General features: G+C 44.6%; 1 protein-coding gene across 1 annotated transcript; it reads left to right on the plus strand.

The window, feature by feature from the left end:
- The first annotated feature begins 4,361 nt into the window (after positions 1–4,361).
- Positions 4,362–27,910, plus strand: LOC140191271 (RING finger protein 11-like). The gene is made up of 3 exons (XM_072248530.1): positions 4,362–4,646; positions 16,255–16,424; positions 19,812–27,910. Exons 1-3 carry the CDS (start codon positions 4,488–4,490, stop codon positions 19,981–19,983), a joined length of 501 nt encoding a protein of 166 aa, XP_072104631.1. The 5' UTR covers positions 4,362–4,487; the 3' UTR covers positions 19,984–27,910.
- The last annotated feature ends 47 nt before the right edge of the window (positions 27,911–27,957 follow it).

Raw genomic sequence — 27,957 nt, forward strand, 5'->3', positions numbered from 1 at the left:
TATAGTTGCTAATACTAAGGGGATGCTGCTTGGGAGGCTGAAAGGACTGAATGTAGTTAAGTCACCTAGGTCAGGTGGACCACACCCCAGGGACCTGAAAAAGGTAGTTGAATGAAATATTAGTAGTTTTCTATCAAGAATCAATAAATTCTAGAATAGTTCCGGAGGATTGGAAAGTTGTAATTCTGCAAGAAGGGAGGGAGGTAAAAGTAGGGAAATTATAGGTCAGTTAGCCTGACTTCAGTGGTTGGGAATATGTTAGATCCCATTATTAAGAATGTTTCGAGGTATTTGGAGGCACATGATAAAATAGGTCAATGTCAGCATGATTTCGTCAAGGGGAAATCTTGCCTGACAAAACAGTTGGAATTCTTTAAGGAAATAACAGACAGGAAAGACAAGGAGAGTTAGTGGATGTTGGCATAGTGCCTTATAAAGTCTCAGCATTACATTCTTGCTTTTATATTTTAGTTCTCTCAAAATGAATGCAAACATTGTGTTTGCCGTTCTGAACACCAACTCAACATGTAACCTAACCTTTATGGAATCTTGCATGAGGACTCCCAAATCCCTTTGTAACTTGGAGTTTTGAATTTTTGTCCTGTTTAGAAAATAATTGATGCTTTTATTCCTTCTACCAAAGTGCATGACAATACACTTCCAGACACTATATTCCCATTTGCCACTTCTTTGTCCACTCTCTTAATCTGTCTATGTCTTTCTTCCTCAACACTATTTGGCCTCCACCTATCTTCGTATTGTCCACAAACTTGGCCACAAAGCTATCAATTCTGTCACCCAAATTGTCAACAAACCACGTAAAAGAAGCGGTTCCAACACTTCGCACTCTTTGCCTCCTGCCATAGCAGCCAATGCATGCTAGAATCTTTCCTGTAAAAGCATGGACTCTTATCTTGTAAGCAGTCTCATGTGCGGCACCTTGTCAAAGGCTGCTGGAAATCCAAGTACACCACATCCATTAATTCCCCTTTGTCTATCTAGCCTGTAACTTCCTCAAAGAATTCCAACAGATTTTTTAGACAAGGAAACAATGCTGACTTCAGCCTATTTTATCATGTGCCTCCAAGTTCCCCGAAACCACATCCTTAACAATCTATTCCAACATCTTCCCAACCACTGAGGTCAGGCTAACTGGCCTATAATTTCCTTTCTTCTGCCTTTCTCTCTTCTTGACAAGTGATATTTGCAATTTTTCAGTCCTCTGGAACCATACCAGAATCTATTGATTCTTGAAAGATCATTACAAATGCCTTCACAATCTCTTCAGCTAACCCTTTCAGAATGTTGGGGTGTAGACCGTCTGGTCAGGTACCTACCTTCAAACCCTTCATTTCCCAAGCACCTTCTCCCTTGTAATTGCAATTGCACTCACTTGTGCTCCCTGACAATCTCAAACTTCCAGCATACTGTTACTTTTTTCCACAGTGAAAGCTGATGCAAAATACTTATTCAGTTCATCTGCCATTTCCTTGTCCCCCATTACTATATCTCCAGCATCATTTTCCAGCTGTCCAATATCTATTCATGCCTCTCTTTTACTCTTTATCTATCTGGAAAAAAAATCTTTCGATGTCCTCTTTGATATTATTGGCTAGCTTACCTTCATATTTTACCTTTTCCCCCCTAATGTCTTTTTTTAGTTGCCTGAATAGTTTTCTAAAGTTTCTCAATCCTCTAACTTCCCACTAATCTTTGCTCTATTGTATGCACTCTCTTTAGCTTTTATGTTGCCTTTGACTTCCCTTGTCAGACATGGTTGCTTCATCCTGCCTTTAGAAGACGTCTTCCTTTTTGGGATGTATATATCCTGCGCCTTCTGAATCGCTCCCAGAAACTCCAGCCCCTGCTGCTCTGCCGTTATTCCTGCCAGTGCCTCTTTCCAATTAACTTTGGCCAGTTCCTCTCTCATGCCTCTGTAATTCCCTTTACTCCACTGTAATACTGATAGATCTGACTTTAGCTTCTCCCTCTCAAACTGCAGGGTGAATTCTATCATATTATGATCACTGACTCCTAAAGGTTCCCTTATCTTAGCTCTCTAATCAAGTCTGGTTCATTAAACAACACCCAATCCACAATAGCTGATTCCCCAAGTGGACTCAACTACAAGCTGCTCTAAAAAGCAATCGCATAGGCGTTCTACAAGTTCTCTATCTTGGGATCCAGCACCAACTTGATTTTCTCAGTCTACCTCCATATTGAAATCCCCCCAATTCCAGTATTGTCTGTAAGGAGTTTGTACATACTCCCAATGAACCATGTGGGATTTCTCCAGGTGCTCCAGTTTCCTCCCACAGACTAAAGACTTATTTGTTAGCAGGTTAATTGCTTTTTGTAAATTGCCCTGTGATTAGGCTAGTGTTAGATATCTGGGTTCCTGGGTACTGCGACTTGTTGTGCCAGAAGGACCTGTTCTGCGTCGTATCTCCAATTAAATAAAACATTGATTCCTCTAACTTCCAATAATTTCTCCCCCATGACATGGTTGTGTGACTTGATGCTGTTCGCTGTGGAAATGTATTTTACTTGTAGTAACAAAATGGAACCTGTATTTTATCAGAGTGCTTTGCTAAGTGTCCGTGCAACATTTTGCCAAATGGACCTTGAGTGAATGACAAACTGCAGAAAGTCATTTGGGTTTGGTTACTGGAAGAATGCCAAGTACACTAATTAGGTAGACCAATAGAATCACCCTGTTCTTGAACTGGCATGGGTAGACAACACATGTGTAAAAAAGTGACTATGTTATCTGTGTTTTTTTCAAAGCTATGACCGGCTCTTGTGCAGTAATGGCCTTCCCTTGCAGCAAGTAAAATCAAAGACTTATGATTGATCCACTCTGAGTGAATTGTTGCTCAACATCGCCCTCCTTCTTTATTGTGGTTGTGGAATTAGTTCAGTGTTGATGTGAGTGAGTAGAGTTATTCTCTCTGGTTCAAGAGCCTGGTTGAGGGGTAATAACTGTTCCTGAATCTGGTGGTGTGGCACCTGAGGCTTTATCTCCTTCCCAATGACAGCAGTGAGAAGAGAGCATGACTCAGATGGCGGGGGTCCTTGAGGATGGATACTGCTTTCTTGTGACAACACACCCTGTAGATGTCCTCAATGATGCAAGGGCTTCACCTGCGATGGACTGAGTTGTATCCAATACTTTTTGGGAGCTTTTCTGTTCAAGGGCATTAATGTTTGCATACCCAGCCAAGATTCAACCAATCGGTATACTCTCCCCCGCACATTGATAGTAGCTTGTCAAATCTTCCCAAACTTCTCAGAAAGTAGAGACACTGCTGTGCCTTCTCTGTAATGGCACTTATGTACTGGACCCAGACCAGATCCTCTAAAATGATACCACCGAGTAATTTAAAATTGCTGACTCTTGCCCACCTCTGATCCCCTGATGAGGACTGGCTTATGATCTCTGGTTTCCTCATTCTCTAGCCAATAATCCAGCTCTTTTGCTGACATTGAGGATGTTGATATGGCACCATTCAGTCAGATTTTCAATCTCCTTTCTATGCTGACTCGTCACTACCTTTGATTCGGCCAACAACAGTGGTGTTGTCAGCGAACTTAAGTACATCACTGGAGCTGTACTTAGCCTCAGTTATGTGTAACGCGAATACAGCAAAGGGCTAAGCATACAGCCTTGTGGTACACCTATGTCGGTGGATTGTCTACCTTCCACTTCTCTGTTGGTCCGCTCTCCTGTTAAGATTACTCTTTGTTTAGCCCTTTACCTCTTCCACCGAACCCCACCCAGCTTTACGTCATCCTCCTTGCCCCTCACCTACCACCTACCGAGCTTGTACTCCCCCAGCTCTCCCTATTTTGGCTTTTGCTCCCTTCCTTTCCAGTCCGATGAGGAGCTTCGGCCCGAAACGTCGACTGTTCATTATCATAGGTGATGCCTGATTTCCTGAGTCCCTCCAGCATTCTGCTCATGTTGGGCAAAATCTGCAAACCAATTTACAGAATTTGAGAAAAATGATGTAAACAAAATTTAGACACAGCAGTAGAGTTTTGCAGTTAACGCCCATGACGGGCACAAGTACCGCCCCGCGACTCAACCCAATTTACTCTGACGTCATCGATTCAACGTCATCCATTGCACATGACGACCAACATGCCCCGACCCCGGCGCTGAGGGGTCCCGCCTCCCTCCCAGCTACCAATCAGACAAGAAGCAGCTCCGGGTGTGCAAGCGGAACCCGCCTACCCCTCTGCCTTGTGATTGGTCCCTTCCTTCGATTGAGCGGCGGAGACCGCGGGGAATGGTCATTCGGACCTTCAATCAGCCAAGCCTTCGCCCAGTGGGAAGCAGGTTAGTGCGAATGGGACGGGCAAGATGTCGATGTTGACGGGTTGCGCGCCGACGGTATCGAGCTGGTGATGCCCTGTCACGGGGAGCGCCAGTCCAACACTAAATGGAATTTTAATTATTAAAACTCTTATTGGGCGATTTAACGATGGGAAACTGTTTCAAGTCGCAGACGGGCGACGACGTCTCGCTGTTAAATGACTCGGCGAGTTACGCCGGAGATGGAGCGGACGGCGAAGCCGCCGGGCCTGGGTCTCGGTCCGGGGCTGCCCTGCATAGGCCGCCGGCGGCCTCGCCACCAGAGCAGGTCGGTGTGCCGTCGGACAGACTCACGGGATGTGCATTCACATATCGCCGGGCACGTCCCTCTCGGCGCACGCATGCTGTGCAGACCGGCCCTAGGCTGGGGCCGTCGCCACGCAGGACCGGTCTGCACAACATGATTCCATAATAAATGTCGTGATCATGGCCAAGTGAAAGGGGTCAGTGTGGAGGTTCAGCAAGGACGTGGTGGGTCTCTGCTATATGACCTCAACGGCAGTCACATTTAGGTACTGTCGTCTATGAAGTAGTACCCTGGATTTTCAGGCATCTGTGACAGACAGTGTAGCAGACACTTGCACCTTTATTATCTTAAACCTCTGAGTTAGGTTGGTGGGAGAGCTGACTGTTGGAGAAACTGTCTGTCATACCATGATAATGTGTTGTCAGCTCTCAGCAGAAAGACCATAGACGCAAATATTTATTGAAGACACCAGCTGTAGACTTTCTACATTCTGATTAAAGTACAAAAATATAAGCCAGTTATTTGTAATACCAGAAGAGGTTTGGGAAAGTAATTGATAGCACCAGATGAAGAACTTGTATTTCTGCTTTATGCTTCATCAGCAACTCCCCAAGTCACAGTAAAGACGTGAAGTATGGCTCATATTTGCTGGATTTGGTCCAAAGTGTATGAGTCTGGGTTTCTTGATAGGATGGATGAAGATATCTCTTTATGGCAGTATCCTGAAATTAAAGGGTTGCCCATTTCAGGTAAAGATGAGGTGATTTTTTTTTCTCCCATACAGTTGTGAATATTTGATACTTACAGAATCAGTTAATGTTGCACCTCTTTAAAACCTTGGTTAGACCACACTTGAAGCACTGTGTTCAGTTCTGGTTCCCTCACTACAGAAAGGATGTGGAAGCTTTAGAGAGGGTGCGGAGGAGTTTTACCTGGATACTGTCTGCATTAGAGAGTATGTCTTATGAAGATAAGTTGAGCAAGCTAGGGCTAGTTGGCACAAAGGCAGTTGAGAGGTGACTTATTAGATTTGTACAGGATAAGAGGATTCAACCCCATTTCGCTGGTTAAAGCGATGAGGGAGATTGAAATATCGAGGCGAATGCAGAATGTCACCTACCAGCTGTTTGATCACTGATGGATCAGTCGGCTACCGGAGAGGGGAGTCAGCCTTTTGATTGCTGGTGGAATTGCTCTGCTGACAGAGAGGGGAGACGGTCTTTTGATCACTGATGGATGGCTCTGCTGCCGGAGAGGGGAGACTGCTTTTTGATTGATGGTGGGATTGCTCTGCTGACGGAGAGGGAAAGGCCTGCCGCTGTGCCTGGAGAACGTTACCCAGGTTTTCTGCGTTTTGGATATGGACTTGGACGATGGACATTTTTTTCAGTCTTATAATTTTTTAATTGTGTTTTTCACCCAATCTTTCTCATTTCTTTGTGTGCAGGGGAGGGGGATTTGCGGGGGGGGGGGTGTTGATCTGCCTGTTCTGTTTTTGTTTTTTAGTTCAGGAAGGGGGATTTGGGAGTTGATGATTGTGCTGCTGTTCGTTCTTGGTTTTGTGGCGATTTGGAGAAGAACAATTTCGGTGTTGTATACGTTGACAATAAATGAACTTCTGAGCCTTTGAAATGAATCCTTGAAAATGTGCATGGGGGGGCTGAGAAAAGCCTCATGAATCTCAGCACGCTGGCATACAGGCAGAGCGGGTCCCTGCAATGTCGTCAGTTCTCATGCTATTCCTGCAGGGATCCGCAGTCTTGAATGGAGGGAGTGAATTCCGCTGAACAGTAATGATTCTGGGGCTAAATGGAACTAGTGGAGATGGCTTTGACTAGGTGCAAGAGTGATTTCTGAGATGATAATGGTTCAGCTATATTGAGAGCTTCTGTGTATATATAAACTACCTTGCAAACTTCTGGTGAATTGTGCTGATAATTGCACAATCTTGAGAAGTACTTTTCCTAACGCTAAGGTGTCTCAGGTTTAAGTCTTTATCAGATGTTAGCACATAGATATTTACACAGTACCTTTTTGAAATTCTTTTGCTGTTGTTTCTTACCTGGTGGTTTCTGATGGGTGTCTAGAGTGGCTTTAAGGTAGTGATTTAAGCACACTTGTGTCATAGGAAGGAAGTTTGGTAGGTGATTAAAAGGATTTGGATTGGAGACAAATATTCTTGATAGGAGGAATCCAGAAATTATGGTAGAAACAGTCACTTTGACCTACTGGTTTGTGCTCCAGATTAAGCTCCTCCTGTTCTGTTATTCCATCAACATTATCTATTCCCTTGTCCCTTCATGTTTATCTCAATTCCTTTTAAATACCTCTACAGGTTCAAGATGTGCATGAGCAAAGTGGAAATGTACCACAGAAATGTTGGTGGGCATAGTTCTGAGCTATGGGTCAGTGCTTTAGGGATATAATCAGCAGAACGCACATCGTTCGTGTGAAGTAAAAGAGATGGTGAGCCGTGGTATCAGTGGAATAGATGAAAAACAAAAATGCACTTGAGCAATCAGAATTATGTATGGAACTATATCTGTAACATGACCTGCTGGCCTGGTCTCCCTGTCTGTAAGTGTAACATTCTGAACATGGATGCCTCAGTTTGCTATACAAAGAAGGATTGGTTAGAGGAAGGAGTTTAGAAAAATGAAAAGTGATCTCACTGAAATGTATCAAATGCCAGTGGATCTTGACCAGGCAAGTGTGGTGGTGATGCATTGAACTGGGGTCTTAAATTAAGGGAATGGCCATTCAGGACTGCGATGAGAAGTTTGGGATTACCTGCCTCAGAGGCCTGTGGAGACTCGTTCACAGAGTAAACTAAAGATGGGGATTGGGAGAGTTTTAGATATTAAATGATGTAGAAACTTGTGCTTGTTGAACTAACTATGGTATGTGCTCATCCACCTATGTGCCTTAGTTATTTCTACCAGCCTTTACATTTGACACAGCAGGGTTAGGATTACCTAAAACAGAATATCTCCAGATTCATCTTGTACAATGGAATTGTCTGAGCAGTTTAATGGCAAACGAGGCATGAGGAGTTATATGCAGGACAATAAATGAAGGGGTCTTTAGAAGTGTGGATTTGTAGAGAGACCTCTGAGTGCAAGTTGACATGGGTGGATACCGTAGTAAAGAAGTAATATAGTAAAGTAATATAGTAAAGAAGTAAATTAGTAATATTTGGTGGAGGCTTCAAATATAGGGGTGTCATGTTGCAGCCATATTTGGAGTGTGTTGTACAGTTCTGGTCAGACTGGAAGTGGTAGCAGCGGAAAGCGTGCAGGAGAGATTGATCAGAATGTGGCCTGGACTGGAAGGTTGTAGGTATAAGGTGAGATAAACTGGGTTTATTCTCACTGAAATACATGAGCTGCTGACCTTATAGAGATTTATAAAACAATGAGATGCACAGATGAGTTGGGGAAGTGGAGAGCTGTAGGCGCAGGTTTGAGGTGAGAAGGGAGAAATTCAAAGGAGACTTAAGACAGGTTTTTCACACAGAGGTTGGTGAATATCTCAAACAAGCTGCAGATACAATTAAGTTTAAGATGTGTTTGGGACAGGTGCTTGGATTGCAAAGCGATATGGGCCTGATACAGGCAGATGGGATCAAGATTAAGATTTTAAGATTAGCTTTATTTGTCACATGTACATTGAAATATACAGTGAGATGCGTTGTTTGCATCTCACTGTCCAATGTGCCCCCTAGTTAGGAATCATAGTCAGCATGGATGAATTGGGCTGAAGGGCATGTTTCTGTGCCAATGGTCTGGTCTTGATTCCATTATCAATGTGAACTCTTAATGCGAACAGCCTCATTAAAATGTGTGGGAAGGCCATTGGCCTCGAGTCTGTTGTGCTAATCCACCTACACATCTTAGTTTCACTGGTTTAACATTTAATGATGCAGTGAGGTTAGGATTACCTTAGACAGAGTAACTCTATAGAGTTGTCTGGTGCAATATAATTGTTTGGGCAGTTGCAAAATAATTATAGAACTGGGCAGAGTCTGTGTGGATTCATGAAAGTAAAATCATTTGTAACAAGTCTGTTAGATGCATTTGAGGTTGGAATTAGATAAGTGGAATCGATTGTTATGTATTTGGACTTTTGGACACCATGTGAGGGGTTACTAAAATTATAATTTGCTAAAACTTCTCAGCATGTCCATAGAACAGTAGAGGGCTGAACCTACTCTACAATCAATCTTAACTCTTTGCTCCTACATCGCCCTTCATTTGTGCCTATTTAAGTTTCTCAAATGTCCCTAATGTATCTGCCTCTATCACCACTTCTGGCAATGCATTCCCATGCACCCACCTCTCTCTGTGGGGGAAAGAAACCTTCCTCTGACATCACCCCTGTACTTTTCTCCAGTCACTTTATATGCCCCCTCGTATTAGCCGTTTCTGCCCTGGAAAAAAGTCTCCGGCTGTCCACTCTACATCCCTGATCATCTTTTACACCTCTATCGAGTCACCTCTCATTCTTTGTTCCAAAGTGAAAAGCCCATGTTCATGTACTTTTCTCCTGGGACTGTAATGATGTGAATTGCTGTGGCGTTGTTATCAAACTGGTGTTTGCTGTGGTCGGTCTTGCAACCACAGGCTGGTTCACGAACTTTCCAGGAATGGGATGGAGAGTGCCAGTGCCAGTCAAGGCTGTATCTGTAGTCCTTCCCCGTAAGAAGAGAGAACAACCATTTGGCTTCAATAGGATTCCCTTTCAGAGGTGACCTCTATAGTATTTCTTGTTTTTTTAAAGCTTGGGAACACAAAATGGTCACTTATTCAACCGGAAATGGCCAGACAGACCATAAAAAGAGGTTTTTGAGGCATGGTGAAACAGCTTGATGTAGTTCGTAAATATGGGAGTGACCTTTGTAAATAGCTGAAGGACTGCAAGTATGGATCAGGAAGATATAAATAAATGCTTAACCACAGGGAAGCATTGGACTGTAAGCAGACCTAGGGAAGCAGTTCTGGGTTGAGGATGGATATATAACCTTTAACATAGATGTAGTGCTCTGCTAGGAGAAAGACTATAAACTGTGTTTATACAATAAGAGGATTTATTTAGTTTATATATTTAGCGAAACTGTGGAGAAGGCCCTTTGAGCCACACCAACCCAGTAACCCCACAACCCCAATTAACCCAAACTTAATTACAGGACAATTTACAATGATCAATTAACCTTCCTGATTTTTTTTTGGCCTGTGGGAGAAAATGGAGCACCCAGGGGGAAACCCACATATTACATAGAGACATAGAAAACCTACAGTACAATACAGGCCCTTCGGCCCACAGAGTTGTGCCGAACATGTCCCTACCTTAGAAATTATTAGGCTTACCTATAGCCCTCTATTTTACTAAGCTCCATGTACCTATCTAAAAGTCTCTTAAAAGACCTTATCGTATCCGCCTCCACCACCGTTGCCGGCAGCCCATTCCACGCACTCACCACTCTCTGAGTAAAAAACTTACCCCCTGACATCACCTCTGTACCTACTCCCCAGCACCTTAAACCTGTGTCCTCTTGTGGCAACTATTTCAGCCCTGAGAAAAGGCTCCTGACTATCCACACGATCAATGCCTCTCATCATCTTATACACCTCTATCAGGTCACCTCTCATCCTCCGTCGCTCCGAGGAGGAAAGGCCGAGTTCATTCAACCTATTCTCATAAGGCGTGCTCCCCAATCCAGGCAACATCCTTGTAACACACACAAAAAATGCTGGTGAACGCAGCAGGCCAGGCAGCATCTATAGGAAGAGGTACAGTGGATGTTTCGGGCTGAGACCCTTCGTCAGGACTGATCCTTGTAAATCTCCTCTGCACCCTTTCTATGGCTTCCACATCCTTCCTGTAGTGAGGTGACCAGAACTGAGCAGAGTACTCCAAGTGGGGTCTGACCAGTGTCCTATATAGCTGCAACATTACATCTCGGCTCCTAAATTCAATTTCACGATTGACGAAGGCCAATACACCGTATGCTTTCTTAACCACAGAGTCAACCTGCACAGCTGCTTTGAGCATCCTATGGACTCAGACCCCAAAATCCCTCTGATCCTCCACACTGCCAAGAGCTTTACCATTAGTACTATATTCTGCCATCGTATTTGACCTACCAAAATGAACCACTTCACACTTATCTGGGTTGAACTCCATCTGCCGCTTCTCAGCCCGGTTTTGCATCCTATCAATGTCCCGCTGTAATCTCTGACAGCCCTCCACACTATCCACAACACCCTCAACCTTTGTGTCATCAGCAAATTTACTAACCCATCCCTCCACTTCCTCATCCAGGTCATTTATAAAAATCACGGTGGAGGGGTCCTGGAACCCTTGCTCTTTGTGATTTTATATAGTCCATGGGGAAAATGTACAGAGCAGTGCTGGACTGAATTCCAAAATCCGGAACGCCTTGAGCTTTAATAGCGTTGTGCTAACCACTGGTCATAGTCATAGTCATACTTTATTGATCCCGGGGGAAATTGGTTTTCGTTACAGTTGCACCATAAATAATAAATAGTAATAAAACCATAAATAGTTAAATAGTAATATGTAAATTATGCCAGTAAATTATGAAATAAGTCCAGGACCAGCCTATTGGCTCAGGGTGTCTGACCCTCCAAGGGAGGAGTTGTAAAGTTTGATGGCCACAGGCAGGAATGACTTCCTATGACACTCTGTGTTGCATCTCGGTGGAATGAGTCTCTGGCTGAATGTACTCCTGTGCCCACCCAGTACATTCTGTTGTGGATGGGAGACATTGACCAAGATGGCATGCAACTTGGACAGCATCCTCTTTTCAGACACCACCGTGAGAGAGTCCAGTTACATCCCCACAACATCACTGATATGAATGAGTTTGTTGATTCTGTTGGTATCTGCTACCCTCAGCCTGCTGCCCCAGCTCACAACAGCAAACATGATCGCACTGGCCACCACAGACTCGTGTGACACCATACATACTACTGTGACCCCCGATGTTGTCCATCAGATTTTAAGTGTGAAGACATGGGTGTTCTTACCGTTGAACTCTTCGTGGATTTTCTTTTCCAGAAAGGAGCGATCTGTGTTTGAATGCAGCAGGCTTTAGAAGACCAAAAGGCAAGGCAGTAAAGCTAGACCAGGTCAGAGAGCTTAATGTACATCACACGCACCCAACAGAGAGACAGAAAAAGCCGCAGGGAGACAGGAAAACAGTACACCATGGCTGAGAGTAAAAAAGAAAGGAACAGGATTTGGGAGGAGCCGAAAGACAGAAGGGCTCACACACAACAGACTGCTGTAAGTGAGAAGCAGTGGTGCGCTGCTGGCTGCACAGGTGTGGGAGTTTGGGACAAAGTGATTGGGTGAGCTGATGGGGCATGGGCATGTGATTGGGTGAGCTGATGGGGCGCGGGCATGTGATTGGATGAGCGGAGGGGGCGGGGTATATAATTGAATGTGGTGACAGTAGGGGAATGACAGGGGTTATGGGGAAGCATAACTGGGTAAACCAGAAGGGGGTTGATTTATTGGGTATACCGGGTCACGGATGTTGGGTGGCTACTCGTACTGGGTCACGTGGGATGAATGATTGCGCTGACCAGGTCATGGGAGAATGAGTGATTGGACGTACTGGTTCAGGGCTGCTCAGGATGAGAGTCAGAGTGTACTTGGTCGTGGGCATGAGTGACAGGGCCTACTGGGTTGGGGGTTGGTTGTTGAGTGACTGGATCACAAGGGAAGAGATCTTGGGCCAACTAGCTCACGGGGGAAGAATAACTGACTGAATGGGCCAACTGGCCCATGGGGGACAAATGACCGAGCAATTGGGCCAAATGGCCCACAGGGGATGAGTGACTGACCAAGCGTACCAGGGCAGGGTTCGGTTGAACTGGTTGGATGAGAAGTTGTAAATATAACTGGTGTTGGCTGGTTGGGGGAAATGAATGGACTTTGGTGAGAGGTGTACACGTGATCCATTGGAAGAGTAGGTGTGTGTCAAGGTATGAGGTGCTGTTAGAGTTATTGGTTTAACATGGAATTAAAAAAATAATTGAAGGAGAAAGAATATCTAAGGAGAGGGCAATTGGACAATCTGGATTACCGCTGGGAAAGTTCCTGCAAACTATTTTTGCTCAGCACAGAATGCTGGAGAAACTCAGCAGGTTAGGCAGCATCTATGGCTCATCTGCCTATCACTTCCCACTGGGTTCCCTCCTTCTTTTCCTTTCTCTTTCTACGCTCCTCTCCTGTCAGATTCCTTCCTCTCCTGCCCTTTACCTTTCCTACCCACTTGGCTTCACCTGTCACCTTCTAGCTTCCCCTCCCCCTACCTTTTCCTGATGAAGAGTCTTGGCCCACAACATCAACATTCATTTCCATAGATGCTGCCTGACACGAGTTCCTCCATCATTTTGTGTGTGTGTGTGTGTGTTGTTTTGGATTACGAGTAACTACAGAATCTTGTGTGATCAAGTATTTTTGTGTATTCTTTTGGCAGTGGGTATTCTTGGGCCAGCTTTTGCTGCCCTAGGGAGAGTGAATGGTAGCCACCTTCTTGAACGTCTTGTCTGTCTGGGGGGGAGGGGAGGTGGGAGCTCCGTCAGTGATCTTGTGCAGGGAGTGCATGGGTTTGGACTCTTCCACAGCAAAGGAGCACTAAGGTGACTAGAGTGAGGGTAAGACTGATCAGGCAGAGAAGAGAAAATGTGCCTGGAGTCGGAGGAGGTAGGGAAGGTGTTTAATAAATACTTTTATTCAGTATTCACCAGTAATAGGGACTCTAATGAATGTGAGGACAATGTTGAACAAGTTCATACACTGGAACATGTCAATGTTAAGAAAGGGGATTTGCTGGATCTAGAGGAAAAACACTAGGATAAGTAAGTCCTGGGGGCAGATGGGGTATACCTCCTGTTACTACAGAAAGTGAGGGAAGCGACTGGTGCACCTTTGGCGATCTTCTTTGTGTCCTCACTGGCCACAGGAGTAGTATCAGATGGTCGGAGGGTGGTAAATAGGATAACCCAAGGTTTATGAGCACTTAGAGAAGCAGAGTCTGATTGTAGTCAAAATGGCTTTGAGAGGGCAGGTTGTGCCTCACAAGGCTGACTGAGTACTCTGAGGATGTGACAAAACAAATTGATTAAGGTAGAGTGATAGATGTGGTGTATATGGATTATATTAAGACATTAGACAAGGATCTTTATAGTAGGATCATTCAGAAGGACAGGAAGCATGAGATCCAGGGAAACTTTGCTGTGTGGATTCAGAATTGGCTTGCACACAGAAGGCAGAGAGTGGTCAATGGAGTGTATTGTGCTTGGAGAACTGTGACCAGTGGTGGTCCACAGGGGTCTGCTCTGGAACCCTTGTTGTTTGTGATTGTTTTTATATATAATGGAATTGAATGAGGAAGGGGATGGGTGGGTTAGTAAGTTTGCAGATGAAACAGAGGGTGGTAGTGTTCTAGATATTGTGAAAGGACATTGACTGGACGCAGGGCTGGGCAGAGAAGTGGTAGATGGAATTCAACCCAGAAAGTTTGAAGTAATTCACTTTTGAAGGTCGAACTTGAAGGCAGAAGACAGGTGTAATGACAGGATTCTTAACAACAGAAAAACAGAGGGTTCTTGGAATTCATGTCAATAGATCACTCAAAGTTGCTGTGCAAGTTGGAGTAGTTGAGGTGTATGGTGTGTTGGCCTTCATTAGTTGGGGATTGAGTTCAAGGGTTCTGAAGTAACGATGCATATAACAGTTTTATGACACACTGGTTAGACCACACTTGAAGTATTGTGTTCAGTTCTGGTTGTTTTATTTTAAGAAATATGTGGGAGCTTTTGAGAGAGTGCAGGGGAGATTTACTAGTATGCTTCCTGGATCAGAGAACATGTTGTTTGAGGACAGGTTGACTGAGCTAGGTTTGTTTGGTTTGGAACAAAGGAGGATAAGAGTGTACAAGATGCTGAGAGGCATAGATTGAATGGGCAGTCAGAGACTTCTTCTAAAGGCAGAAATTGACAATAAGAGGAGGCATAAGGTGTATGGTGTAAGCGGACTTTCGGAGATGGGTTTCTTAGACGGAGTGGTGGGTGCCTGGAACGCACTGCCAGAGGTGGTGGTGGAAACAGGTGCAAATGCACCATTTAGGAAATATTTAGACTGGCAAAGAGCTTGGTCCTCCGCTGTACTGGTCCAATCCATGCATTGAGTGCATTTCAGCATCTTCCAGATTCATTCACGGCTCCTATCAGAAATCAAGGGCACCTGCTTCCCTCCAAGTTACATACCATGCTGATGTGGAAGAGTGTGACATAGACCATATAGGCCCTCTGGCCCATGTTGCTGTGCTGACCTTTTACCCACTCCAAGATCAGTCAAACCCTTCCCTCCCACATATTGCTTCGCTTTTCTACCATCCATGTGCCTGTCTAAGAGTCTCTTAAATGTTCCTAATATATCTGTTTCTACCACAATAACATTAAAGACTGCTTACCATATTCGTATTTGACACTCTCTAGCTTAATGATATTTATTGTTTAGTTGCTAAAGTCTTGATAACTCAGTTAATTGATGTTGGCTTCTGAGTTTGCTATTTGCTGTGATACCTTAACAATATTTTGCTCCATGAGCCTATCAACCTGTGCTAAATATACTAATGATTTGGCTTCTACAGCCATCTGTTGCAATGAATTCCACAGTGTCAGCACCCTGTGGCTAAAGAAATCCTTTCTAATCTCTGTTCTAAAGGGGCATCCCTCTATTCTGAGGTTGTCTGCTGATATCAGACTCCTTTCAATATTTAATAGTTTTCAATGAGATTCCCCCCCTTTATTCTAAACTCCAGTGAGTACAGATCCACAGCCATCAAATAATCCTAGTCCATTAACCCTTTCATTCCCAGGATAATTTTTGTGAACCTTGTCTGTCTAGAATGCCAGTACATCCTTTCTCGGATATAGGGCCCAAAACTGCTCTCAGTACTCCAGTTGCAGTCTGACCAATGCTTTATAAAGCTTCAGGATTACATTTTTGATTTTATATTCTGTTCCTCTCAAAATGAATGCTAGTGTTGCAATTGCCTTCCTTACCACTGACTCAACTTGCAAGTTAACCTTTAGGCAATCCTGTATGAAGACCCCCAAAAACCTTGCAGCTCTGATCTCTGAATTTTCTCCCCCTTTAGAAAATACACCTTTATCTACCAAAGTGCATGACCATACACTTCCCTACACTGTATTTCACTTTTTTGCCCATTCTCTTAATCTCTCTAAGTCCTTCTGCAGACTCCCTCTTCCACAACACTGCTTGCCCGTCTATCTATCTTCATATCATCTGCAAACTTGGCAACAAAGCCATCAATGCCATCATCGGGATCGTTGACACATAATGTGAAAAGAAGTGGTCCTAGCACTGACTCCTTCGAGCTATCAGCAGCGAACGAGGTAGGAGCTGTGGAGGGCATCTGTGGAGAGTCCTGATGAAGGGTCTCGGCCCAAAACGTCGGCCGTTTATTCCCCTCCATAGATGCTGTCTGACCTACTGAGCTCCTTCAGCTTTTTGTGTGTTGTTGGGTGAAACTCCAGGTTACCCGAGAAATTATTTCCACGTGTTTCAGGAGCAACCACGAGTTCCAGTTTATCACCCAACACCGAGTCAAACCCGCCTGGCAACACAGCTGACAGAGGATGAACAAATCCGAATAGCGCAGAGGCTTGGCCTAATCCAGCACCTTCCCAAGGGCAGCTTTGACAGAGGCAAGGAAGCCCAGAGCAAGAAGATCAAAGAGTGAGTATCCTGGTGGTTAAAAATTACTCAAACTGTTATCCCAGAGCATTCTAGGGGAGGACAAGGAGTGACTGTCCAGGTAACGACAGCTGGTGGTTAAATTACTCAGACCATGATCCCAGGGTTTATGTTGTTCTGTGGTTTCCAGGAATTTTAACTAACCAAATTATTGTCGACCATGGTATTACTGGGTTGTGATTGGTTCACTGGCAGGGGGTTACTTTTATTTAATACTTAATGACCTGTCACCAAACCTCTCCATTTTTCACCCCTCATGACCTACCATATTTATATTTATTTACAGATACAGAAAAATAACAGGCCCTTCTGACCAACAGGCCTGCACTGTCTAAGCGCACCTTTGTGGCTAAGTAACCTATAACCCATGGAGGAAACCAAAATAGGTGGAGGATATTAAACCATGTAGTCGGGGGGAGAATGTACAAGTTCCTTACAGATGATGGTGGGAATTGAACTTTAGCTGCTGGCACTGTAATGTGTTAACCACTCTGTTACCTGAATTTAATTTGTTTCTGGGCTGCAGACATTTCTTGCTGCCTTTTGAGAAGCTGGTGAATCACTGTTGTCTTTATACTGCCTCATTGGGCCGTTAGGAGGAATGTCCGTTGACAATGAAGGAACGGTTTGTTTCCATGTCAGGATTGCTTGTGTCGACAGGTTCCCCTTCATCCTCCCTCATGAGATCATTCAGTCTGTCAAAGTTCAAAGTAAATTTATTATCCAGGTATGTATATGTCACGATATACTACCTTGAGATTCATTTTCTTTCAAGCATTCACAGTATAGTGAAGAAATGCAATAGAATTTATGAGAAAACATACATAAACACTGACAAGCAATCATTATGCAAAAACAGGCAAACTGTGCAAATACAGGTCCTACAAACAATATTACATAAATAGTAAGTAAATAATACTGAGAACGTGAGTGGTAGAGTCCTTAAAAGTGTGTCCATAGATTGTGGAATCACTTCAGAGTGATATTCCCACTCATCAGAGCAATTCCAAATTAACCCTTCCATCACTTATTTCCCTGTCACCTGTTCTCTCTCTCTTCTGCCCATTAATACACCCACCCCCAGTTTTCCACACCCACCTTCAACAGGGGCAATGTGCACTAGCCAATTAGTCCAGCAATCACTGCCTCTCTGGGTGGTGGCAGGAAACCCATGTAGTCACATGAAGATCATGCATACAAACTCTGCACAGAGCAGCAACTCCCAGGTGACTGGACTGGTGATACATTAGCTGTGGAGACCAGTTGGGAATGACTGATTAATATTGCTGTTTTGTAGCAGCGTTTTCATCATGTGTGAGTGTGCAGGGAGCTTCCCAGGGTGCTGTGATGTAGTAGGTAGAAGATATTCTTACAGACATGGGTAGCTTATCCAGTCTCCTGTGCATTGATGCAGCAGGTAGTGTTGCTGCCCTTCAGTTCCAGTGCCTGATAAAAGTTGTTTCTCAGTCTTTGTGTTGTTGTTGTCTTTGTTTATGGTTTTTCGTTAAATTATATTGTATTTAGAGAGTATAGAACATTACAGTACAGGCCCTTAGGCCCATGTTGTTATGCCAACTTTTTAACATTGATATCTCTTCTCTCCCCCGCCCCCAATACTTTCCTCCTATCACCTTAAAAATTATGTTCCCTTGTATTTGCCATTTCCATCCTGGGAAAAAGATTTCGGCTGTGCACTTATTATGCCTCTTTATCATCTTGTACACCTCTATCAAGTTACCTCTCATCCTCCACTGCTCCAAAGTTAAAAGCCCTAGGTTGCTCGTAAGAAATGCTCTCTAATCCTGGTAAATCTTCTCTAAAGATCCCACATCCTTCTGTAATGAGGTGACCAGAACTGAACACAATATTCCAAGTCTGACCAGAGTTTATATTTGCAGCATTTCCCTGCGGCTCGAACTCATTTCCCCAACTAACAGACCATATGTTTTCTTATCAACCCTATCAACTTGTGTGGCAGGTTATTTTTCCTGTAAATGCCTGCAATAAAAAAAAATAATCTTGGGGTATATGGTAATATAAACATTGATAATAAATTTACTTGAACTTTTACCTGGTTTCAAATCCCACATCCGCTGCTTCAGTGTGGAGCTCTTTCTCCCTTGTGGGTTTATCCTGGATATTTTAGTTTCCTCCCTCATCCAAGCTCTGTGTGGGTTGGTAGGTTAATTGGCTCCTAGTACGTGGGTGAGAGGTAGAACCTGGGGGCAGTTAATGAGAATGTGGGGAGGATAAAATGAAATCAGTGAACATGGTTATATTTTCTAAGGTATATCAGATGGGCTGAATGACCTGTTTCTGTGCTGTTTGCCTTTGGAATGATAAATTCTGAATTGGCTTCTCTACATGTTTCAGGCTGTAGTCAGATATAAAACTAAACCCGGTCCAGCCTCGGCCGGACTGAACCTCAACAGCTTTAACCTATTCCCTGATGTGACCTGACTCAACCCTAAGGCTTTTACACTATACTGTGTCCAACAACTGACCTGAGTCACTGAACATTCACGCCTCGCAGTGTCACTTGCTGTCTCCGCAGTGAGTAGTTGTCATTGCCTGTTTGTGGTACTCACGCACACAGAAAACTGATGCCCACAGAAATACCTCCCAAGCTTGGGAAGGCAACCAACCAGCTGAGCACAGCATTTCCTGGTCCGGTTGGGGCTTCCGTGTACCTATCCTGATCCAGACCCATGCAGGCCTCCAATGAGCTCAGACTCTGAACTTGGGGTTAGAACATAGAACGTAACAGCGAAGTCCAAGCACCGAAGAAGATATAAATAACTTGGAAACACAGGAGAGGTATAAGGGAAGGGGCCCAGGTGTCTATCTCTGCTGCTGTTGTTGTTCCAGGTCCCAGTGGGTTAATTCTCAAAGTACAAATGCCTGTAAATCCCTGTTTCACTAATGACCGTAACCTTGTATTCTAGGGATGCCGACCATCCTGCTGGTGGGCACAGGGTCTCCACATTTATTCTTGGCTCTTCTTCAGAGTTTTTCTCTTCTGCAGAATGAGGGCGATCCCTCTGGATAATTGAACTCTCCTCAATTGGGGGGGGGTGGTGTAGTCGATCTTCAGTCTTCATTCTCCTCCCCACAGTGCCCAGAGCTATACACTCCATCCCACCAGCTGAGGTCTAATCGCTGCTTTCCAACTTTCTACCCTGTGCCTCTGCTTATAAAGCACATAATTTGGTTTGTTCCCTGTTTGTGTACACCAGCCATCTGCTCTCTGTTGTTCCATTTATATGCTAAAGTCACAGAGTATTATAGCATGGAAATAGGCCCTTTGGCCCATCTAGTCCATGCCAAACTGCTGGTTAAATAATTTTGGTGTGCTGTTTGTCCTCCCAGGTGTGTGATCTGTATGATGGACTTTGTGTATGGCGACCCGATCCGGTTCCTGCCGTGTATGCACATCTACCACGTGGAATGCATCGATGAGTGGCTCATGAGGTCCTTCACTTGCCCGTCATGTATGGAGCCTGTGGATGCTGCCTTGCTGTCTTCCTACAAGACCAACTGACCTGACTTGCTAAACCTCACTGCACTTTGAATGCTGTGCCGCCAAAAGAAAAGGAGAAAAAAAAAGGGCTGGGGGGAGGGAGTAGAATGGGGGAAACATTGAACTCACTTGGAGCAGAGAATTCTCCTCTTGTCTCTCACCCACCTCCCCATCCCATGCCAAAAATCAACCATAGCTTTTGTTTATACCAGACAGTGCATCTGCCTAGTTGACAATGCTGCATTTTGGCCAAATGTGCTACTTAATACTGACCAGCAAAAAGGGAGGTGATTAAAACCATAGTGAAGGCTATGCTCGAACAGCTCAAAGGCGTTTGGTTTTTTAGCTTTCCTTTGCACATGCAGTATTGATGGCCTTCATGTTGATTGCCCTTGCATGCTCTGGGACAAAGCAGCAACTTTGTGCTTTGTGTCTTTTAGAGGAAATTTTCTTCCTGTTGTCACACAGGCATGGGGATGGGGGGCAGTTGCCACGATGTCCTTCCCTCGGAGGCTGCTCCCAGTTGTGATTAGCTTTGGGCTGAGTTTAGACAGGGGGCACCTGAATAACCCTCTCTGAAGAGCTGGATGATTCCACTCAAGATGTGGAGTTGAAGAATCATTTGAATGGAGGGGCACTGAACCTTGATTGTATCTTTGTCAGACTCCGGATATAGTCACATGTGGCTAGGGTGTGCTGTCTATGGCGATGTGCTGTCTTGGAACCTCTGCACAGGGAAGGTGCGTTATTGCCATTTCTCTCTGTGTGGCTGCGCTTCAGCTGCTGAGATGGAGCTAGCCTCCAGACAAATGGAAAGCACATGAATCTCCATTGTCTCTACGCCAGCCCTGAACTGCAGTACACAGATAATGTTTCTGTATACACCTGGAGTAGAGCTTGGAATCGGTGTGAGCCCTTTCAGCGCAGTCCGTGAGAGAATGTCTCCTCACTAAACATCCTCACCAACCTGGCCTGGCCACACAGCCAATCCTGTGACTACGGCACTCAAATATGTGGATCTCTCTCAATGTTGAGAGGTATGCCTTGGCGAAAGCAGGTATTGATGCAATGTAACTAACACAAACACATGCACATGCATACAAACACACACTCTCTCTACCTACCCCTCCCTCTCTCGAGCTGAGGAGAGGAGATTTTGAGCATCAGGCTTGTTGTTGACCAGGCTGCAGTGATCTGCACACAACTTGTGCTTTGGAACCATGGATTAGCGGTACCTTAAAGCACTGAAATGTTTCACCAAATGCTGACTCTGCAGAATCCTCCCCATTCATTAGTAAACCAACCTGCATCTTCTGCCAGGCAAGCATTGCTAACACTGAGAAGTACAGTGTTCATTCTGCTCTGCTACCCAGACTGTGGACACACATCACCACCAGATCTTCTAATGGTTCGTCCACTCCGTGTTCTATCCGGCAAGGGATTGACCTCCTTCCAGGTGTTACTTCACTGGCCCATGGAAGTCCCTGACCTTTGACCAGGTGCAATGGAAGAGCACATAGGGGATGACTAATTTCCTGGGGGTATTTTGGTGGAAACACAGAGGCGCAACTCAAACTGTCCATACACCTGAGTTGTCAAGCATGCATTTGCCTTGTCCACAGTGCTGGAGTGGGAGAAGTTGCTGCTTTTGAGCATAGCAGTGTTGCATGGGTGGCCTTGTTTCCGGGTTTGGATGCCACGTGGCATTCCTGTGTCCAGCTGCTGCTCACCAGTCAGTGAATTAATAGTAGCCCTCTCGCCCAAGGCTTCAGAACCCATTACTGCAGCCTACCTATGTTCCACAGGGGTTGGGATCCAGCTTAGACTTTCCTGCCTGAATGCTGAGAACTCTTAACTGCAAGGATGGGACAGGTTCTTTGAAACGTAGTGGAAAGATTCAAATAAGTAAGCTGTGCTGTGCCTTGTACCACGTTGCAGACTGTGCTGAGTAGGAATGTGTTTTTCAGTTGCATCTGCCCCTAATCCTGACCAACAGGCTCTGGGTGCTTCCCACCACGGTGGGGGGAAAAGGGCTCTGAGTTGCATTGGCGTGCTTGGAAGTCTCTGGCAGTTGGATTCTAACACTGGAGACCTGGGAGAAACCTCTCATTCCAGACACATGGAACGCCACAGTTACCTGCAAGCTCTGAGGGATTCGCCCAGTTTACGGCACTTGTATGCTCTAGGGATCTCAAGTTGATGTAGGATTTTTTTTTAAATCTTGGTACTCATTAACTAGCAGTAAATGTTAATATTAGTACTGAAAGTGACAAGCGCAGGAAGACTAATTCATCAAATAACCAGCTTCTTTCACTGCCCTTGAGCGATGTTGGTAGATGCCCCTCTCCTGTTCTCCCTCATGTAAGGGAGATGGTTTCAGTAGATCACGTAAAGGTTTTAAAGTAAATTATTTCTATATTTATAGACTGCTACACCATTCTGTCAGTGGCAGCTGTGAGTGTGCTGCCCTTTGCTGGCCTCTGCAAGGATGTTTTCTCTCCCATCAGGTATTAAGCTGGCCTGTGAGGGAAGCCTGCTACCTGGCAGAGTCATAGGCAGCCATGTACCTTAAAGCAAAGGTTCACTGGGCATGGTTTGATTATGAATCCTGAAGTGTTAATCAATTCTGGTTGTTATTACTGCTTTTCCCAGTGGGTAGCTGCCAGCTCTGTAGGGATACATTCCAGGCCTGGACTCCTGCCTATTCTCTCCGAGCCCTGCTGTCATGTAGCCAATAATTTGGGTGCATTGCTGGTCAACCCCTGGCCAACATCACTAATTCTTCCAACACTTTGTACTGAAAGTGTTCAAAGAAGGACTTTGTTTTTCAAATGTTCATGTTTTTTCACCTGGGGTGTGAAAGTTGCCAAGAAGCTGTTTTAGTTCCTGGAGACTGACGGAGAATTCTGGAAGGTTCTGTGTGTCTCAGATCAGTTGACAGTGACTATCCTAGGGCCTGCAGCTGGCGTCTCTCTGAGCAAGCTTGAGCACTCCTCTCAGTTAATGCCCCCAGTGCCCTGAACTAGGCCACAAGTGACACCTGGATGTTAAATGTGCATTTGTATAAAATTCTCCTGTTTCTAGGCAAGGTGTTGATGTAAAAAGTTAAAATAATCTAACATAAGATGGTGTCATTGCACCCAGGACACTCAGTTGTTGAGCTTTTTATTTTTGATTTTGTTGTTGACCAGTCGGAGTAGTAAAGAACTTTGGTCTTACCAGGGATGTCTTGGTTTTCTTCTTGGAAATGATTTAGACTGGGTTTGGTTCCAATTGGTGACTGCAGTTGTTTCACCCCAGAGTTTCACTGTGGGTCTCTTGTTTGACCACAGGTGTAGGGCATCAGTCTAGCATCTATTCCCAGTTCACTTCCACCTTCCTGCAGCAGACTCCCCTCAAATACTCCCTTGCTCAATCCAGTGATGCCTGGTCTCCGTTCCCATACCAGCTGGTGCCTTTACCGGACAACATCAGGTGGAACCTCAGAAGTGCCTGTTAGCCCTTATGCTGCCTCAGAACCCTATAGACTGAAATGTCTCCGGGATTCCACCCAGCTGCATAGAGCATGTCTTGGTGACTTGCTTTTTGCATCTGTGATGCCCTGGTGCTGTTCCTGAAATGGATCTGAGTTGATCCCATTGATGGAACATGAACCTTTGGTGAGTTTATATACTGTATTCAGGTGTGGATTTAATGTAAACCTGCACATTCTGTGATGGAAAGGAATGCATATGCAGAAACAAAAAACTGCAAAAATACGTGTAGAAAGTCTGTCTATGCTCTTAGGAATGACAGAACTGGCTGTCAAATTATGTTGTAAACAGGGATTTTGAAAGGAAACATGAAAAGTAATGAGGGAAAGTGTGACTTTGAATTGGGCTCTGGACTATGTTTTCTGCCAGTGTCCCTTACTCATTATGGGGACTTGGTCCATAACATCAGAGATCTTGGACTGTTACATGCAGACTTGGCATTAACAAACAGCTTCCACTATCAGATGGACTACTGTTTGAGGAATGGCAGTGCTAGGACTGCACATTGAAAGCACATGGCCCAGGCAGGAACACAAAATGCAAGTAATTTTAGCATTACTTTATTGGATGGGGAAGTTTATAATGAAAGTAATCAAGGATCAACTTTATTCACCGTATACATTTTATATATAAAAAAATTGTAATGACGGGGTTAGGAGACCTATTTCAGTGTGGCTAGGGTTCTCTGCCAACAGGTAATAGAATCTCAGTGAGATTAGAGTCTATGTTGATAGACAGCCTAGTGTTAAGAAGGTCATCACTATCTGACTGACAGTTGGAGCGCTAGAGAAAAATAGCCAACACAATCTATAAAGAAAATCAGTGTTAATTGCACTTTTTGAAAATTTTGCATGCTAATCTTAGCCAATGTAAGCTTGTATCCTGTAGTTAGAGGTGTAATTGTGGATATATAGAGATAAATTTTGAATGTTCAGTTGGAAGTACAAGTCAAGAAATATAAAACATTGAAATAGTGCTGTGCTGGAATCTTTCTGTGTTTACTCCTGCAGATTGTCACTGCATTATATTGGCAGTTTAATTTACACATAACTTCCCATATCAAGGATGTGTTATCAGTTCCTTCAGCCATGCTGAAGCAAATCTTTCATCTGCACAACTCTCATAGGCCACACAGGTGCACACTTGACTTTAGATTATCCTTCTGAGCAGTGGTTCTTCCATATAGAAACATAGGAAATAGGTGCAGGAGTAGGCCATTCAGCCCTTCGAGCCTGCACCGCCATTTATTATGATCATGGCTGATCATCCAACTCAGAACCCCGCCCCAGCCTTCCCTCCATACCCCCTGACCCCTGTAGCCACAAGGGCCATATCTAACTCCCTCTTAAATATAGCAAATGAACTGGCCTCAACTGCTTCCTGTGGCAGAGAATTCCACAGATTCACCACTCTCTGTGTGAAGAAGTTTTTCCTAATCTCGGTCCTAAAAGGCTTCCCCTCTATCCTCAAACTGTGGCCCCTCGTTCTGGACTTCCCCAACATCGGGAACAATCTTCCTGCATCTAGCCTGTCCAATCCCTTTAGGATCTTATACGTTTCAATCAGATCCCCCCTCAATCTTCTAAATTCCAACGAGTACAAGTCCAGTTCATCCAGTCTTTCTTCATATGAAAGTCCTGCCATCCCAGGAATCAATCTGGTGAACCTTCTTTGTACTCCCTCTATGGCAAGGATGTCTTTCCTCAGATTAGGGGACCAAAACTGCACACAATACTCCAGGTGTGGTCTCACCAAGGCCTTGTACAACTGCATTAGTACCTCCCTGCTCCTGTACTCGAATCCTCTCACTGTAAATGCCAGCATACCATTTGCCTTATTCACTGCCTGCTGTACCTGCATGCCCACTTTCAATGACCGGTGTATAATGACACCCAGGTCTTGTTGCACCTCCCCTTTTCCTAATCGGCCACCATTCAGATAATAATCTGTTTTCCTATTTTTGCCACCAAAGTGGATAACTTCACATTTATCCACATTAAATTGCATCTGCCATGAATTTGCCCACTCACCCAACCTATCCAAGTCACCCTGCATCCTCTTAGCATCCTCCTCACAGCTAACACTGCCACCCAGCTTCGTGTCATCCGCAAACTTGGAGATGCTGCATTTAGTTCCCTCATCCAAGTCATTAATATATATTGTAAACAACTGGGGTCCCAGCACTGAGCCTTGCGGTACCCCACTAGTCACCGCCTGCCATTCTGAAAAGGTCCCGTTTATTCCCACTCTTTGCTTCCTGTCTGCTAACCAACTCTACACCAAGGATCCCCACCGCTATTTTAAAGTCTTCAGACCTCAAACATAGTCACTTTAAAACCCAAACAGGGTAAGACATGTTTCACAAGTGTGTAGTCCAGGCCTGTCCTTTGATTTGTGTATACATTACAAGTTTATAGTTTACAGTTGCTGCTGGCTACATAAATGATGTAAAACATGTCTATTTTTAAAAAATAAAGAAACCTACAGGCTGATTTGTATCCATGGTTTTATTGGTGAGGCAGTCTGGATGCCTGTTACTGCTCCTTGGAGATGTTTGTTTGGCTGACCTGTGCAGGAGGCAAGGACAGAAAGGCCTGTCCCCAAACCATTGGCCTATAGAGGAGCAGCAAAATGAGAGTGTAAAGGAATAGGAGGGTGTAAGAACTGAAGTGGAACAAAGCCTTGTCAGCAAGAAAAAGATGCTCTCCAATTAAATAGTAATGTAATCAGAGTAAAAGCTCCAAAACAATAAGCACTTCTACCAATCTAGTCCACACCAACCACAGCATCTTTCCTACCAGTTGCCTGTGTTCAGCCCTTAACCCTCCAAGTCCTTCCCTTCCATGTACACACCCAAATTTCTCCTAAATGTTGCAATTGTATCCCACTCAACCACTGTTCTGGCAGCTTATTACATTAAGGGTAGAGGACCAGGAAAGAAATGACCTCTCTTAAAAATCTTGTCTTTTGTCTAGTTTTGAACTTACCAACCCTGGGGAAAGGACTGACTGTCCATTATATCCATACCCCTCATGACTTTATAAATTGAGGTCACCTGTCATTCTCCTTTACTCCAGGAAAGAAAGTTATAGCCTGGCTGACCTCTCAAAGTACAGCACTGAAACAGGTCCTTTGGCCCAACTAGTCAATGGCAAATCCATTTAAGCTGCCTACTCCTGTTGACATAGCCCTCCATATTCATACCCCTAACCCATGACCTCTGGTTGTAGTCCACCCAAGCTTGGTGGGAAAAGGCTGCTTGCATTTGCCCTAACTATAGCCCTCAATTTTGTATACCTCTATCAAATCTTCTCTCAATCTTTTACATGCTAAAGAATACAATCCTAACTTATTCAATCTTTCCTTAACTCAGGTACTCTGGAGCCGGCAACATACTTGATAATTTTCTCTGCACTCTCAATCTTGTTTACATTTTTCCTGTAGGTAGGTGACCTCAACTGCGCACAATACACCAAATTAGGCCTCACCAACATAACATCCCATCTTCTGTACTCAATACATGGAGTACCAAAAGCTTTCTTTATGACCCTATCTACTTGTCATTCTACTTTCAATTGTGACGAGAATACACATAGATTAAGATGTTAGCTGTCCTGTGCTGGCACCAGTGGAATCAGCAGTTGGTCTGCCACCTGTCTTCAGGAGAAAGAGAGATAAGGAAAACAATGGAGCAGCATTTGGAGATGTTAATGAAGGGACGGGAGAGTTTAACGGAAGGAGAACTGTCAAGATCGGCTCCCCCTTTGAACCCTGAACTGTTTGAAGTGATGGACAGGCGATACCCCAGCAGGGGGATAAAAAGGGACAGGTTCGCTAAGGCAGGACACACACGACACCCTGAGGTAACGAGACCCTGGAAGCGGTGCGTCTCCCACAAGTCGGTGGGGAGTTTTGGACGGCTGGTCGCGGGATCAAGCCATAGGCGCACAGGGTGGAAAGGCACGATCGGCGGGAACCTGGTGTGTGTCCACCCTTGCCTGGGTGCCAGGTTCACCGCAGAGAAACGATCGTATCTGGAAACAGAGGGGTCACGGTTTGTGACCTCAGATGACATCACAAAGGGCTCGCCTGAAAGCTGACTGCGAAGAATGTCGAAGGTCTGTGTGGAAGCCGTTTGAATATTCATTCGTTTTTGCTCTCTCTCTCCTTCCCCTCCACTGTCCATCTCCCACGGCAGCGATTACTGCGAACTGAACTGAACTAAATTGAACTGAACTTTGCGTCACTTTGAAACTGGTCATTTACCCCCAGACAATGATAGAGCTTGATTGATCCTGTTATCTTAATTCTGTGTATATGTGTGTTTATTAGTGCTGAACTGTTGCATTTATTATCCTTTTGATTAGAGTACTGTGTTGCTTGTTTCTTTAATAAACCTTTCTTAGTTCTAGTAATCCAGACTCCAACTGAGTGATCCACTTCTGCTGGTTTGGAAACCCAG

The sequence above is a fragment of the Mobula birostris genome, chromosome 32 (assembly GCF_030028105.1).
Source record: "Mobula birostris isolate sMobBir1 chromosome 32, sMobBir1.hap1, whole genome shotgun sequence".
NCBI classification, from domain to species: domain Eukaryota; kingdom Metazoa; phylum Chordata; class Chondrichthyes; order Myliobatiformes; family Myliobatidae; genus Mobula; species Mobula birostris.